The 15,570-nt window shown below is 37.2% G+C and overlaps 1 protein-coding gene and 1 pseudogene across 1 annotated transcript; one reads left to right on the forward strand and one right to left on the reverse strand.

Moving 5' to 3' along the window:
- Positions 1-1,171: 1,171 nt before the first annotated feature.
- On the reverse strand, positions 1,172-11,613 carry LOC145765061 (quinone reductase-like). The gene is made up of 5 exons (XM_082576800.1): positions 11,397-11,613; positions 10,015-10,112; positions 9,262-9,400; positions 4,040-4,182; positions 1,172-3,557 (listed from the first exon to the last, which is right to left on the reverse strand). Exons 1-5 carry the CDS (start codon positions 11,530-11,532, stop codon positions 3,462-3,464), a joined length of 612 nt encoding a protein of 203 aa, XP_082432926.1. The 5' UTR covers positions 11,533-11,613; the 3' UTR covers positions 1,172-3,461.
- LOC145765642 (zinc finger MYM-type protein 1-like) lies at positions 5,011-8,699 on the forward strand (annotated as a pseudogene).
- Positions 11,614-15,570: the final 3,957 nt, after the last annotated feature.

Consider the following 15,570-nt stretch of genomic DNA (forward strand, 5'->3'; position numbering starts at 1 on the left):
CAAAAATGAACAAGGCCAGTGCATGCCATACCACAAAATAGTGCAATCAAAATGTAGCTTGGACTTAACTAAAATGTACACTTGATGTTGTTAAAGATATTAACATGCTATATACATTACACAGTTATACATACATCAGCTTTTGTACACTAAAAACGTGTTTGAAATACAAAGTATATAATTACAAAAAGTCATCACTGGTCAGTGCGACTGTAAAAAACTACAGGTATGAAACTATTTCACATAAAAACCCTTTTTTAATAAATAACGCCAGTGGGTCTTGAAAGTTGTAATTCAATTTTTAATGTAATTCAAATGTACTATCTAGCTTTAAATGGCATCTACTGCAACAAAAGTTTTTTTGTCGCTGGAAATATGAGTAAATAGTCAAGCTTGCTTTATGTTTGCAAAGCCAAAACATTCCTTTGTGACCAAGAAGCCACACCAGGCAAACGACGGTATGTATTTTCTGACGGCTTGCTCAGCAATTTTTATAGTGTTAACTTACATGAAAGTGATGTGAAAGAAACTTGCTTCAAAAAGTGATTAACACACTGGGATATTTTCCTTCATCGATGATAATATTTGCTCATACTTGACAAGATATCCACAGCGTCACAAAAGTGATAAGGCCTTAATTTGTTGCCACAAATCGACATCTTCGCACAGAAACAACTATTTACAAGTGATTCAATTTGAAAACTGCATGTTGGTAAAATTGCTTCTTCAAATAAGAAGTATCATATATATCGACACATTGTGATAATGGGTCTGCTACTATTCGGTGAGTCCGATTCGGTGAGTCTGATTCGGTGAGTTCCTAACCTCTAAACCCTAACCCTAAAACGGCAATGATAATTAGGCCACGGTACCCGATAATTAAAAAAAAAAATTGAAAAAATCCCCGTTAAGGGATCGGACTCACCGAATCGGACTCACCGAATCGGACTCACCGAATCGGGCCATTCCGTGTGATAATGCTGGATGAATGTTTGTTTGGCGTATCCAGGCTTACACCTGGTGGGTGAAGATTTAGATTAAGTGGACGGGAAGGCAAGGAAGTCAGTCTTCATGTCAGGGTTGAGAAAAACCCGGGTTTTTTTAAAAAAGCCCAACCCGCCCGAGTTTTTTTTAAAAAAACCCGGGTTTTTTTGGGTTTTATTGGGTTTTTTTAAAAAAGATGCAAAAAAAGGTAGATTCATGCTTATTTCACCTCAAAACTACTTTTTACGAGTGAAGTGCCTTTCACTCACAGTACACGCTTGCATAACTCAATAAAATAATGCACTAGGGCTGTTGTTGCTTGAATGTTGCATCATCCATTAGTTTCAAGATCAAGTTGGATGTTGCATCATCCACTGATTTCTATACCAAGTTGATGCTACTGTGGTAGAAATCACATTATTGCATCATTTGTTTAGATTTGAAGGCAAGGAGCATTTATGCCATCATGTTTAAATATTTTTTATCATTTATATATATATTATATATAGTAATGGATGAGCAATTGAGCGATTGCGTGGCCAATTAGGCAAATGCTCTGAAACAGCCATGCGTTAGAATCCAGAGTCTGTAATTGGTAAATAGCCTCCTAAATTGCATTTCACATCATATATACAGACTACAGTAGAGTAGTACTTTCACCAATTTAACTATAAGGCCTTCTTGCATAAATGAGTTTTAGTGTAGTATACACAAAGTGACATTACTTGATTTTTGTGTACTGTGCAATATCCACTGCGTTTTCAGTTTATTCTTGGAAATTACTTCACAATCACATCCTTAAGTCCTAATTTAAAGTTTGTTGTAAGTGCCTTGTAGTGTTTTTGTAAATTTTTTTAATTTTCCAATAAAAACTGGACAAATATGATGCTCTGGGTTTTTTTATGGGTTTTTTGGGTTTTTTTTAAGTGGGTTTTATTAAAAAAACCCACCCGGGTTTTTTTGGGTCGGGTAAAATACCAACAACCCTGCTTCATGTCCACCTTCAGGCATGCATTTAAGTGTCCTGCCAAAAACACAGCCGCATGCTCTTGAGCGGTGTCGAACCAGCGCACTTTCGATTGCCGTTCCAAGGCTCTCACCACTCGGCTATGCAGCCAACATGGCTGAATAACATGATGTAACCGGTTCATAAAGCCCGTGAAAAGTGTAAAAAGCCCATGAAAGGTTGATAAAATTAAAGCTGATGTTTGAACTGCTATAGAACACTGTAGACATTGAATCAACGAAAAAAAAGAACTGATTTACTGTCTGAGATTGCTTACCACATCTGTTCATAGAATGACAATAGCGAATATATCCCTGTTCTCATATGAAATTGTGTCCATAAGATAGTTTTAAGAGTGTGAATAAGTTGGTTGTACCTTCAGTCCTTCGCTCTAATATGCTATATTGTGGAGTGAACTTTTTCTTTTACATGAGACAGACTTTCAAAGTACAGTGAAAGTTCGTCCAGTGCTGCTATGCAATGTATCCCCACCGTAACAATCAGGCACTCGAAAATAATATAGTCAGTGGTGTGTCTGACTGTAGTGTATCAACCAAATTTAGAAGACTCGATAAACGAAGAAGCAGTTTGTCTCTCTCCGGACCGTATTCGCGGGCCGCTGTGAAATCTGGCTGTTGATAATAATAACTTGTAGCGGTATAGAGAAATAGTTCTGCGTCATGTAAAAATATAGTTGCTTTGCTAAATATTATTGCCTCGTAAAATTAATGGCTTCTTGCCCTCTTGCTACCGTTTTTTGTTGTTGTTGTAGAATTGTCATCAAACAACTTTGCAAAAAGCGATCCATCGTTTAAATTCAAATAACATGACAAAATAAAACATAAATTGCCATGTAAGCATGACCAAGCAAAAATGTCTGAAAATGTATCAAGTTACGACTCAGCAATGTCGAAGAAATAATATCACCTTTTTGACGTCACAACATATTTTTGCAAAATTTGCTGAATCATTGTTTGCAACCGGATATAGCTCCAGTTTATAAAGTTGCCTTTTCATATCACTTCAACATCTAGTAACGTTTCAGCGATGTAGAAACGGCAATTTAACTAGCTGGAAAGAAATATCAAGTATCTAGGTATAGAGCTAAACGTCGGCAACAAATTGATATGAAAAAGAAATCCATAGGCACATAAAATGTACAAATAACTGGGGGTTCTGATAGGTAGTACAGCAGCAAACATGATCAAATTGTTTGTAATACAGCAATGGTAACAGACACACATCTAAAAAAAATAAAATCCTCTCTTGAGTAATAGGTGATATTTTTGTGAAGTTGCATAGCTTATGGAACTCCTCTTTAAAACGTATGTAGTAGTGAACAATTATGTATATCATCTAAGAAAGAAGTGAAAACAAACGGTTAAGCTGAGTTAAACGGTGCAATAGTCTACTACGGTACTTAAAGGCAAGTTATATCCAGAACTGAACACACGTTAATCTTTGAAATCTTTCAACTCTTGGAATCATTCCTTTTGACTTTAGCCGCATTAGCCCACCATTCTAGCTGGGTCAGAAGCTTATCACATCCACTGTCCATGTGTGAACCCTGAAGTACAATATTAAACATGAAAACACATAAAATACTAGCCTTTTATGAAAAAGCAAACTTATTGGGGTCAGATCAAGCAATTCGTGCCAAAACACAAGACATTATAGAGTAGCCTACGCTCTACAATACTCGTAAGTTTGCAAAAAGAGGGTGTACATCACACCCTTTAACGAAAATATTGAGCTGCCACATTTTCTTCAAACCTTTGTCCAAAAAAGGTAATTACAGTATTGAATAGGGAGCTTTGCGGTGAGTATTATGTCAACAAAAGTTGTGGAGAAAATAAAGTTTAAAAAAAACATAGCATGTTTTTCTTGTTGGTGAAGCTTTCTATGCTCATGAAGACTTTTAAAAAAAAATTTCAAACTTTTATTGCTACATTTTCGACATCAAAAAGAGATTAAAGTTAAACCACAGTTTAAGCCTAAAGCAACAAATGCTTCGTTGCAGGTAAACAAGAAAACGTTCAGAAAACACACCTCTTCAGTTTCCTGCGGAATTCCATTTTCGTCCAGTGCTTTATGAACACGGGGAATAGCGAACATGTTGGAAACACTTATGCAGCCTAACTCGCCCAAAAATGATCGCAACTGAACACCAGCACGTGCACCACCAACAAGACCTTTGTAATGAAATTCAACAGAAATTGGTGTTTGTTACGATCTAAGTGTACAAACTAGGACTATACTGGTGAGTGGTGGCACAAGCCATCAAAACGCAGTTTCCACAACCGAGAAATCCCAGTTACAATTGCAGCACTGCAAAGTGAGTCATAGAGTGAAATATATGAAACAATTCGGTAAACTGCAGCATGTCAGCAATGCGCAACCAAACGTGATATAAAGTCCTGAATTGACGAATAAAATGCGAAGAATCTAAGATGTAAAAGCTCAACAAAAAATACCACATGATATCAAATCAAAACACTTCAAAAGCTGTCATTCGTTTTGATAAGTTCTGTCGTCTGTGTGATATGTCCATGGAAACTGCAAAGACAGGCACATTGTCTTGCAAATTATAAAACACTTTGTGACCTCATGCGTAATTGCTTTACACCAATGATTACACGTTTTCTGCAAACGTTTAATTTTTATCGCAAACTTTATCGAGGCAAAACTGTTTGAAGCCTATTTTTGGCAGAATTTCCACTTGGATAACAAACTATATGATAGCAAGAAATATTTATAATTAGCATACTTTGCACAAACAACTAAAGACTTAAAAAAACGTACAATGAGAAGGTGACCATCAACTTAAGTTTTCAAACCTTTTTTTCGGAGAAGGGAATTAATCGCAACCTTGATTTAGTTTTAATCATTGTCGCATCAAAGCTTTGCACTGCCTTTGAGAAAAAAAGGCTTCACACATCCAAAACCAGAGCTATAACAATTTGCATTAAACTTTAGCTTGAAAGATTTTAATTCCATCCTTATCATATAGTTCAGATGTCATGGCGTATGCAAAAACTCTGGCACTAGTGAAGAGGTATGCGTTTGAGCAAAGCACTTCAAGAATATCGCTCTATTCAGCGGTACCTATTCTAAAGGCTCGTAATTTTAAGACAAAACACAAACTACATTCCGTCAATTTCGGTGACTGAGCCTGCGACAACGATTTAAAGCCTCTACAGTCTACAGTACACGAATGCGTAACTGTCAGGATAAAGTTTCTGAAGAGCCTTTTTCAATCTGAGGATAAAAATTTCCACACCCAATCAATACAAAAAATGATGGTATTAAAAAAAAATATATATATACAGTCACTGGCGCCGACTTACGGGGTTACGGGGTGGCCACGCCACCCCGTAACCGTTGTGGCGGGGTGGCAGCCACCCCGTTTAGATTACATTACTTACTGCAAATAAATGTAATTTGAACGGACGTTTTTTTTGATCATTGGTTTTCGCTTCAAGTCAACGTAAAGCAAGAGGTGAACCAATACAGTATTGGGAAGAAAATGATTGTTTTTGTCACAAGCATGATACTCGCGTAACATCAAGCAAGCTACGTGAAGATTACGCAACACGTGGCTACGAGTTTTTTCCTTGTTGTTGTTGCGATTGTTTTATTTGTTACTTGTCATTAGTCATTGTTACATTTGTTAGGTTTACAATGGGATTTATTAATCAATAACATACGATCTTTCCATTGCCTCCCTCAAAAATTTTTTTGAAAAATTTTAAACTGCTCATAATATCGCTATAAATTATGACAGCTATAAAATACTTGGAAATAAAATTATCTCGATGATTGATAGCTCCACCTCGTAAATGAATGTCTATTTTCAAGTTTCATTAAAAAAATGCAATTTTCGAAACTTTTTGCGTTTTGTTTGAAAAGTGCACTTAGTAAAGTAGCAGTTTTAACGTTCTGCAAATTTAGACATTTACATAATTCTATTCGAGGAAAGCTACACCCCCTGCCAATTTCCAATAATGAAAGCAACCTTTTTCAATTATATACTCAAGATTTTGAATTATTTTCCGATTTCAATTGGAGTGTACTGTCATCTACTTCATGCTTTAATTTCTACTTTGTTATCTACTTAATGCAGTAATATTGCGTGTCAATACGTGACAAACTGTGAGGCGGGAATTTATTGGTCTGACATAGGAGTTGCTTGTTACATCATAGAAAAAATTACGAAAACTCGTCTTGTAAAAGTCTGATGCGGGAGTTTATTGGCCTGACATAGGAGTTGCTTGTTACATCATAGAAAAAATTACGAAAAAGTCGTCTTGTAAAAGTCTGATGCGGGAATTTATTGGCCTAACATAGGAGTTGCTTGTTACATCATAGAAAAAATTACGAAAAGTCGTCCTGTAAAAGTTTTCGCCGACATTCCAGTTTTATTCAGCTTAAAGATGCCACCGAAAAAGCGTTCAAAATTGCAGCCCTCCATTGAGTCATTTTTTGTTGCGTCTAGTCAGGATTTCAGCCAGCATGAAAGTGACCAAACGCCTGAACGAAACGAAAGTGTGCCACTGCCAGAAGGCGTTAGCACGATCAGGGAGGTAGAAGAACCGAGCACGAGCAGGATAATCGCTGTTGAAGGGAGAAGCTATCAAAAATCGTGGGAGAGCGAATTCCCGTGGCTAGAATACGATAGATGCAAAGATAGAGCATTCTGTCCGATTTGCAAATGGGCAATTTCGCACAACAAAGTAAATGTGGCGTCGTTAACTCCATTAATTCAGAACTCTGTAAAAGTTTGGACAGAAACTGGGTATGGTAACTGGAAGAAAGGAAAACAAGGTATCAAAAAACATGGGGATAGTGGTATTCACAAGGATAGCACACAAGCGAAATTAGTCTCTGAGCAAGGTCTCCAAGCTACAATTGCTTTATCCGAAAAGACATGTAAAAAAATGCAACAAAATCGTGATGCTATCAAAGCAGTATTCAATTGTCTTTTGTTTCTTGGTCGGCAAGGCATTGCTGTTCGTGGTCACACTGACGATCGCTCAAATTTTTGCGAATTAATGAAACTCCTGGGAGAATACAATTCAAACGTAGCGGAGTGGCTCAACCGTCAACGGTACAAATGGTTAAGCCATGAAATATGCAACGAAATTTTGGAAATGCTTGCTCACAACGTGCTTCGTAATGAAACTGCTAATGTCAAACAAGCAAAGTATTATTGTATCATGGCCGATGAAACAACAGATGTTACTACTAAAGAACAACTTTGTTTATGTGTTCGGTATACAGATGAAAAATGGAAAGTTCATGAATCACTTCTCGGTTTAATCGAGTGTCCGTGCACTGATGCGGCGACTCTTCATAAGCTAATATCTGATGGATTGACTTCTCTTGGCCTTGACCTTTCCCTCTGTCGAGGTCAAGGGTATGATGGAGCTGCTGCCATGGCAGGAAGACTTTCAGGTGTGCAAGCTCGCTAGAAACTCGCCCAACTATGCTTTATTTGCATTGCGCAGGTCATCAAGTAAATCTGATCGCACAAGATTGCTTCAAATCCACTAAACAAGGACTGCATGCAATATCAGTGTTAGGTGCTGTTGTTAATTTTATAAAAGCATCTCCGAAAAGACTGGCGAAATTTAATGATTTCATGAAGATAAATGAATCTTCTTCCTCGCCTTCATTGCGCCCTCTCTGTACCACACGCTGGGTAATGCAGCTCCCAGCCGTAAATGCTTTTCTTGGTCAGTATGAGGTCATACTAGATTGGCTTGACACAGCATCGAAAGAAGATGGCATGGATGCTGTCACTCGAAACAATGCCATTAGCCATGTTTTATCCATGGAGAATTTTGACGTTTACTTTTCCTTGCGTGTCTTGCAAAAGCTTTTGCTTATCTTAAGCCCTGTACATATCGCTGTTCAGAAACGCGGGATCAATGTCGGAAAGGTACGTGAATTATTGGAAGCCGTATCATCAACAGTTTCTTGGAATGCAGCAACAGAAAGTGAGGCATCTGCGTTGTTCGACGCATGTAAAAAATCAGCTGTTGATATGGGTTTGCAGTTGCCATCTTTGCCGCGTGGCCGTGGTAGACGTACTGCAAGATCTTTCGATGACCAGCAACAGCAACCGGTTTTTTCTACCGTAGATGCTTACTACCAAAGCATTTATTTAGACGTATTTAAACAATGTTCCTCTTCACTTTTGTCACGTTATTCACAGCAGGACATGAAAACGATCAATGACATGGAAACAGTTCTGCTTGCCAAGGATCAAGCATCGGAAGAGAACAGAGCTGCTTTTGAAAATGTCACTGCCACATATAAAGATGACATAAACCCAACGCTTCTGCGTCTGGAATTGCAACAGCTGGAAAGTTTTCAACAGCAAAAACAGATTTTTGTTTCAACTATGTCGCAACTGCTTGATCTATTTGCAAGCAATGAAACAATTTCATTAATGCTTCCAAACGTGGTCTGCATTGTGAAAATATATTTATCGTTGCCTTCCACCACCTGCGAGGCGGAGCGATCGTTTAGTGCACTCAGGCGCATAAAAACCTACTTGCGATCTACCATGACGCAACAGCGATTGAACCACGTCCTAATTTTAAATGTTTATCAAGCTGAAGCTTCACAGTTACAACTTGACCAGTTGATTAACAGTTGGATTGACAGAGCTGCTGTGCGCAAAAATACTTTTGCCAAATGTTAAGTGTCAGAGCAGCAACGTAACAATAAAATTCACGACATACTGTAACATTGGAAACGTGTCTTTAAACTTTTAATTCTTTTGAGAACTTGCCTTTTAAGTTTGTACCTTGTGTTTCGCATTTTGCCTTATGCGTTTTCCATGATCTATTGATTGGCTGCTGTTAAATACGCTTTCCTGATAGCGTTGCGTCACTTCAAAACTCGAGTTCCAACAATAAGTTCAAACGTTTAGTGCCGCAGCTATGTGGACGTTTACCTTGCTAGTTTATGTTGAAATCTGAGTGCATGTTGAGATTCAAATAAAGCTATCCGTTTGTTTATGAGAGTTCGTCCGAGATAGTTTAGACTTTGTTTTAAAGTTGCTTTGTAAATTATCGAGCTAAAAATCAGGTGTGAAAAGACAATTGCATCTACCAAACACGCTTAATAAAAATCAAACAAAAACATGCAGTTTGAAAGTTTTTAGGTTGCCATATTGTGCTATCCGCCACCCCGTGCAAAAATAAAAGTCGGCGCCTATGTATACAGTATTAATATAAAATTGATATTCCACATCAATTTACTTGGAGAGTACGTGACAATTCCTGACGGTTTGTACGAATACGATTTGGGTCCAAAATAATCCATGGTGTTAATGAGACCTGGAGGCATGGAATGATTGTACTCGGCTGACACGACCACGATGGCGTCTGCTTCATCAATCTGCCAAACATTAATTCTTAATCAATTTTTTAGAACAGAAAAGAACTGTGGTTTGAGTGCAGAGAACTGGACTTAATTTAATATAACAAAACAGTAATCTGTATTGGCACGTACATTCGTACAAACTACACTGCGTTACAAAATATTTCACTTAACATGTTGTAACAAGTGGTGTAACAGCACAATTTTTTATGATTATTAATTTCTAGGTCAGCTAAATGTTTAAACCGGTATATATGGTACAATTTTAAAAGTTTACTTGGTCTGTATATAATTAAAAGTCACAATGTGCAATAGAATTTTCTATTATTTTTGAATTTTATATTTACACCTGTAAAATGAAAAAATACTGATTTCACAAATTGTTGATTTTCTTTTTCGATTGCTTTGCCTAAACCAGACATCTACAGTCTAAAATACATATTTATTCCAGGCTTTGTTTGTATGAAATACATATTACCGCATATAATAATTGTTGTTGCTTTGTCAATGAATAATCTTAGACAGGTTTTTACAAGAGAATTTTATCTTGTTTCTTTGATCCTGGTATTTTTCGTTTTGCAATCCAAGAAATTATGTTCTCTTGTAACATCAAGAAAAAAACCAAGACATACCTGAGCGTTTACATCTAATAGGTTTTGTGGAGCTTTCTCAGAAGCTCGATAAAAGTGTGCAGGTTTTGTCAGAATAGGCAAAGTAAATTCAAGAGGGTCTGTAATACAACAACAGTTTCATTAATGAAGTATACACACCTGCATTATCTTTATATGCCCTTCATAAATGATAAGATTATACATGCAATGATTGCAATGTGGCAGATATATAAATTAAGTGCTTATTAAGAAGCAAAACAAGAGAGACTGATTTGAAGTGCCATAACATTTGAAACTCCCATATCAACAATCAGCGTGAGAAAGCAAATAAAACAAATTGTTTGAAAATTGTGGACTAAGCATGACTCAGCAATACAGTAAGTATGACAATCACCTTTCTGGTGTTACATATCGTTTGGCAAAAATAGCCGAGTCATTGTTTGGCAGAGAACATTGTCTTAGGTTACAAAGTTTCCATTTTGCATCACTCCAACACCAGAAAACATTTTAGCATTGGTAAGTTTCAGACTAGAAAAATGCCACCACTTTTTGATAGTTGAAGCATTGCAGCCCAAACAACAAAATCTTTCTGGTAAAAGTTCTTTAACAATTGTACATTTAACACTTCTCTTTCCTGCTATTTGTCTTAACAATGTTTGCCACTTTATAATTGTCTTTTATAAGCAATTAAAATCAAACTTAATGATCTTTTGTCATCTTTAACAATATATCAACCATAATTACTAATATTAACAACAATGTAGCCAGTAATGTTACCGGCTACATGGCCGAGTGGTGAGAACCCTGGCTTGACACTCCAAAGGGTGCCGGTTCAACAGTGTTCAAGAGCATGTGACCGTGTCTTTGGTAAGACACTCAAAGGCATGCCTGAAGGTGGACACAAAGATTGGCTTCCTTGCCTTCCTATCGACTATCTTAATGGTTTAAGCCTAGTGGTTGCAAATTTACATTAAGATCGACTATCTTAATGTAAATTTGCAACCACTAGGCTTAAACCTGAATACGACATAAAAGTTACAACAATGAAAGTTCGTATATTATGCTTTTGTAGTGAAAATAGATGATTAAACCGAATAACACCCCTTACACATTACACAACAAACTTAAAAAAATTAAACCAAAACTTATTTTGACAGACTACATAAAATCATCTAGTTTTGAGTACTTTTGACTTTGTTTAAAAACAGTCTTAACAGGTTATTGTAACAATTAGCAAATTAGACTTTATATAGCCTATACACCTGGGCTATATTATTTGGTGTGTAAGATAATCTCAAGGTATGATTAAAAATATAAATATTAGATACGTTAATTTAATATAAACAATTCAATAGCCTGCAACAATACTAATGTGTAGGCTCCCAAAATGTATTATCACTTACCGATCAATACAACTTCAACATTTTTCTGCTTGAGTTTTGAAACAACAAATTTAGCAACACGATCTCCTAGACGATTTTCTCTCGTTGATCCCAAAAACACAACTACTTTGCTCCATAAGGTTTTAGACTGGGACATTTTTAAATCAAATTTTAGGATTGCAATACAGCAAATTTAACACGGTACCGTACCGGTTCTTAACCAACAGGCAAATTATGTGTGTATAGTTTTCTGTAAAGCAAATCACATTCAATCATTATCTTGACTCCGACAGCACCTGTTCTGTAGACCACTGCTTGATAGCAAAAAGTAACCTGACCTAACAATCATCATTATGCATGCCAAGTTGTCTTGACTGATGCTTTATAGATTGTAATTACAATGGTTTTGAAAGCAAAAAGTTGCATTCAGGTAAGATAGGTTGATTATAGTTCTAAACATCAAAACAAAAACAATGCTTTCAATAACAAAGCAGATCTGAAAAGGCTGTGGCTATATTTACACTATATAGTGTAATAATAGGCTCAATAGTGTTGCCAGATATGGAATTCTGCCCTAATATGAGAAAAGTTTAAAGCTGTTGAAAATAAAAACTTCTATTTTGGAACTTTTTTTAGTCCTGGAGAAGATCAAAACCCTAACCTTATTTCTTACTCTAACCCTTACCTTAACCCTTCCTGACTTTAATCCTAACTCTGGCAACACCTGATTGTAACCATGGCATTAGGTGTGGAAAAATAGCTACGGCCCACTTCCATCTAAAAAAGTAGAAGCAACAAAATTAATACAAATGCTTAAAACTTGCACAAGACCAATATGAAACTATAATTACAACTACCAGTAGTACCGGTAGGTATATTTAGCATGGTTACAACACTTAAATTTTTTTTTATTTTATTTTTTTGCGCAACACTTTAAAATGAAAGAAAAAATTGAAGGGAAAATAAATGTTACAAAACTAGGTTATTTTGAAAATGTACAACTGTCTGTTGATCAGTTATGCTGTGTTATTACACGTATTGATGATAATCAATGTGCAAAACACAATTCTAGCTTGTCATGAAGAAGAGTGAGAATGAACAACATGGACATTGGACAATAAACTTTTTGTCAACTTATTCCAAATCTAGTGGTTTTCCTGTGCTACTTTTTCTACACTTACAAGTTCATGTGAAGCATATTATACCTCAAAAAAATAGACATATCCAATTATTATCCATTAATTATCCAGTCATGGAATCAAGTGAAAAGAATTCAAGGTACAAAACAACCAGCAGTAAATAGTTGTCAAGTTCCATCACAAAAACAGAAGGCAGCAAGTCATACTCATAAAATCAACTCCGTCCCATTAGCTCAGTGGTTATGCGCCGCCGGGCTCAAGATCACGGGACGCTGATTCGGCTCTCGGGGTGTGCGCTTGAGCAACGCGTTTTAGGATTACTCTCTATTCAGCGGCACCTAGTAAATGGAATAATTCCCAGGCAACAACATTTCAACAAATCGGAAAACTTCACTTGGTCAATTTCGGTAACCGGTGGTTAACTCAACCGGCCATTCACCTTCACTTCACTCAGCCGATCTCGTAGGATTCAAAACCAACCAAGACAACAACAATGAAAAAAATCAAAAAAGGTACTGTTCAATGTTGCCAGATGTTAACCAAGTTTCTTTCAACATAGAATTCTTTCATTCGCTCCTTTTGCAATCATTTGTCGAAGCCTCAAATAAAGCAACATACTTCAGTACAAAGAAACAACTAAATGTTTGAGCATTTACGTTGTATATTTATTTTAACGTCACTGAAATGGAAAAGAAAGCCACAAATGTCACAAACATTCAAACCCTGACTGTTGAGCCTACTATCAGTTCAATTTGTTTATATTTCTGACCCTCACAACAAGAAACAATACATAGCAGAAGTAGCAACATAATCAGTGATGTACGCGCATACAAAAAATATTGACGCCGTCAGCGTTCACGCAAACGTTCGAAAAACTATACGCCGTATGCGTCAACGCAACTTGTAAAAAAAGTTGGCGGCGTCAGCGCATACACTAGAGTAAACTGATTTTGTTTGCTAGGTGCCAAACATTTACACGGTATAAACCACTCGAAACAAACAAGTATAAACCACTCGAAACAAATGGGGCCGCAAGCGTTAGCGTAAACAAAAAGTCTACGTTGCAAGTATGCAGCGTAGAATTTGCGGCGTATATGTACATCTCTGAACAAAATACATAGCAACATATAGTCAGGTTCGTTATGTAATTTCGTTCAAATTTTTTGGAGATTAGCAAACCTATACATTTTCGGAAAGCTTAGACCATGAGGAATCCGAAAAACGTTGATTACATTTGCAGAAATGTCCCCATGGCCGCCATTTTGAATTTTCAAAATGGCCGCCGCAGAATATATATTTTGATATATCTCGGCTCCTAATAAACTTAGAAACTTTATCAAACATGCTAATTCTATATTTTAAGGGTCAAGAAATCCATTAGAAGCATACCTAGATACCAAGCGTTAAGTGCTTTGCAATTATCCGCCATATTGGTTTTCAAAATGGCCGCAGAAATTATATTTCGTTACATTACTACTTATATACAGTGTTACGTCGTGTCTGTCCGTAATTAAGTATAAAAAATGAAAATAATGAAATGAAAAAGTATTTATTCGTATTTGTTGTCCGCGTACTGGAAAGGCACCACACAATGGAACAATCACTGTAGTGTATCAGAAAGCAAATGTTCCAGGATAACTAGTCGCACCAAAGCTCGAACTTACTGCAGGTAAGAACTTATCAATCCTTCCATATCATGTGCACATTAAGCCATGTGCCAAGCCAAAACCAGAACTTGACAACAGAGCACGGAGGTTTGAGGCCAACACAACAGGCGTTGCTCAGTCAAATGAACTGACCCAGTTAGGGTGGGTCACAGCATGTACTTTGTCCAGAGCAAGAGAAAATGATAAACAGAGCAAGATTCCCGGATGGGCAGAATACAAGTCACTCATCTCATCTTGCCAACCACTCACTCACGTTGGTGCACTGCCACTGCTACCTGAAGTTGCCACGAGTGGCCTACTATGCTGACTGTGATTCTACAAGTAGACTATCCCAGCAGAAGACGTTAGTCGTTGGTCAGGGGTACTCAACTGTGATAACCTTCGACATGGCCCTCTACGAAAAGGCAGTATAGTTGCTAGACGCAAGGGTCGACCTGAAAAGAGAAATTGTTTCCAGATTGGGTGAGCTGCATGCTGTGATGGCTGCACTAAGAGCTCTTGGAACTTCCATAGAGAACTCTGGGGTTGATGATGCCTGGATCGAAGCCGATGTGTATAGATCTGCGATCACAAGACAAATTCTCAAGTGTGCGCACTACAAGAGAACTCTTCGTGCACACATCCACACTTAAATAGCTTTGTAAAACTGGCCTTGGATCAGTTTTTCACAGAGAAGCCACATCTGAAGATTATCTGCTCAAAATCAGCAGATAACGTCCAGAAGGCATGTACATCGTTATCTGATAACAGAAACATTACTCTTGAATCCATCTCGACCGCTCATGACCATCTGGAACGAATCCTCATAGATGAAGATGTGATGCAGCAATCGAAAGCATGGAAAACGGAAAAGTCCTCTAATGCGATGTTCAAGTCAATGATGAACTATGTTCACTGTGAGGAAACAATCTTATTATTTGTCGAGGCGTCCCGGAATGCAGATCTCAATCTCCATTTGCAAGTTGGTGAAGAACTGAATAAGCCCTAGATCGGATAAAGTACAAGCGCCTTTGGCCACGGTATATTGCAGATATGCATGACCTGAAAATCAACCACCCAGAGACTTGGTGTGAACTTCAAGAAGGCAATGTGTCTGTTACCAAGGGTGAGATTCCATTTGTGTCCATTGGTGCAGATCGTGCATGAGAGAAGTTCAACAAGATGATGAAAGTCCGCTCTGGACTAATTGGCATTCTAACAACACGAATTAGGGACAGTAGAATATCGGAAAGCGCAACTACATCCGCTTTTGGCTTATCCGCAACACTAGAAGGGTTACGATTTTTTCTGATTTACAAAATAATGTACATTTTATAGGTTATATAAGAAAAATGAAGTTGGTTTTAAAGTAATTTAAGGTTTTTAGTTAAAAACAAGCGAGCAACAAAG

Source organism: Aplidium turbinatum, chromosome 2 (assembly GCF_918807975.1).
Source record: "Aplidium turbinatum chromosome 2, kaAplTurb1.1, whole genome shotgun sequence".
In the NCBI taxonomy this organism is placed as follows: Eukaryota; Metazoa; Chordata; class Ascidiacea; order Aplousobranchia; family Polyclinidae; genus Aplidium; species Aplidium turbinatum.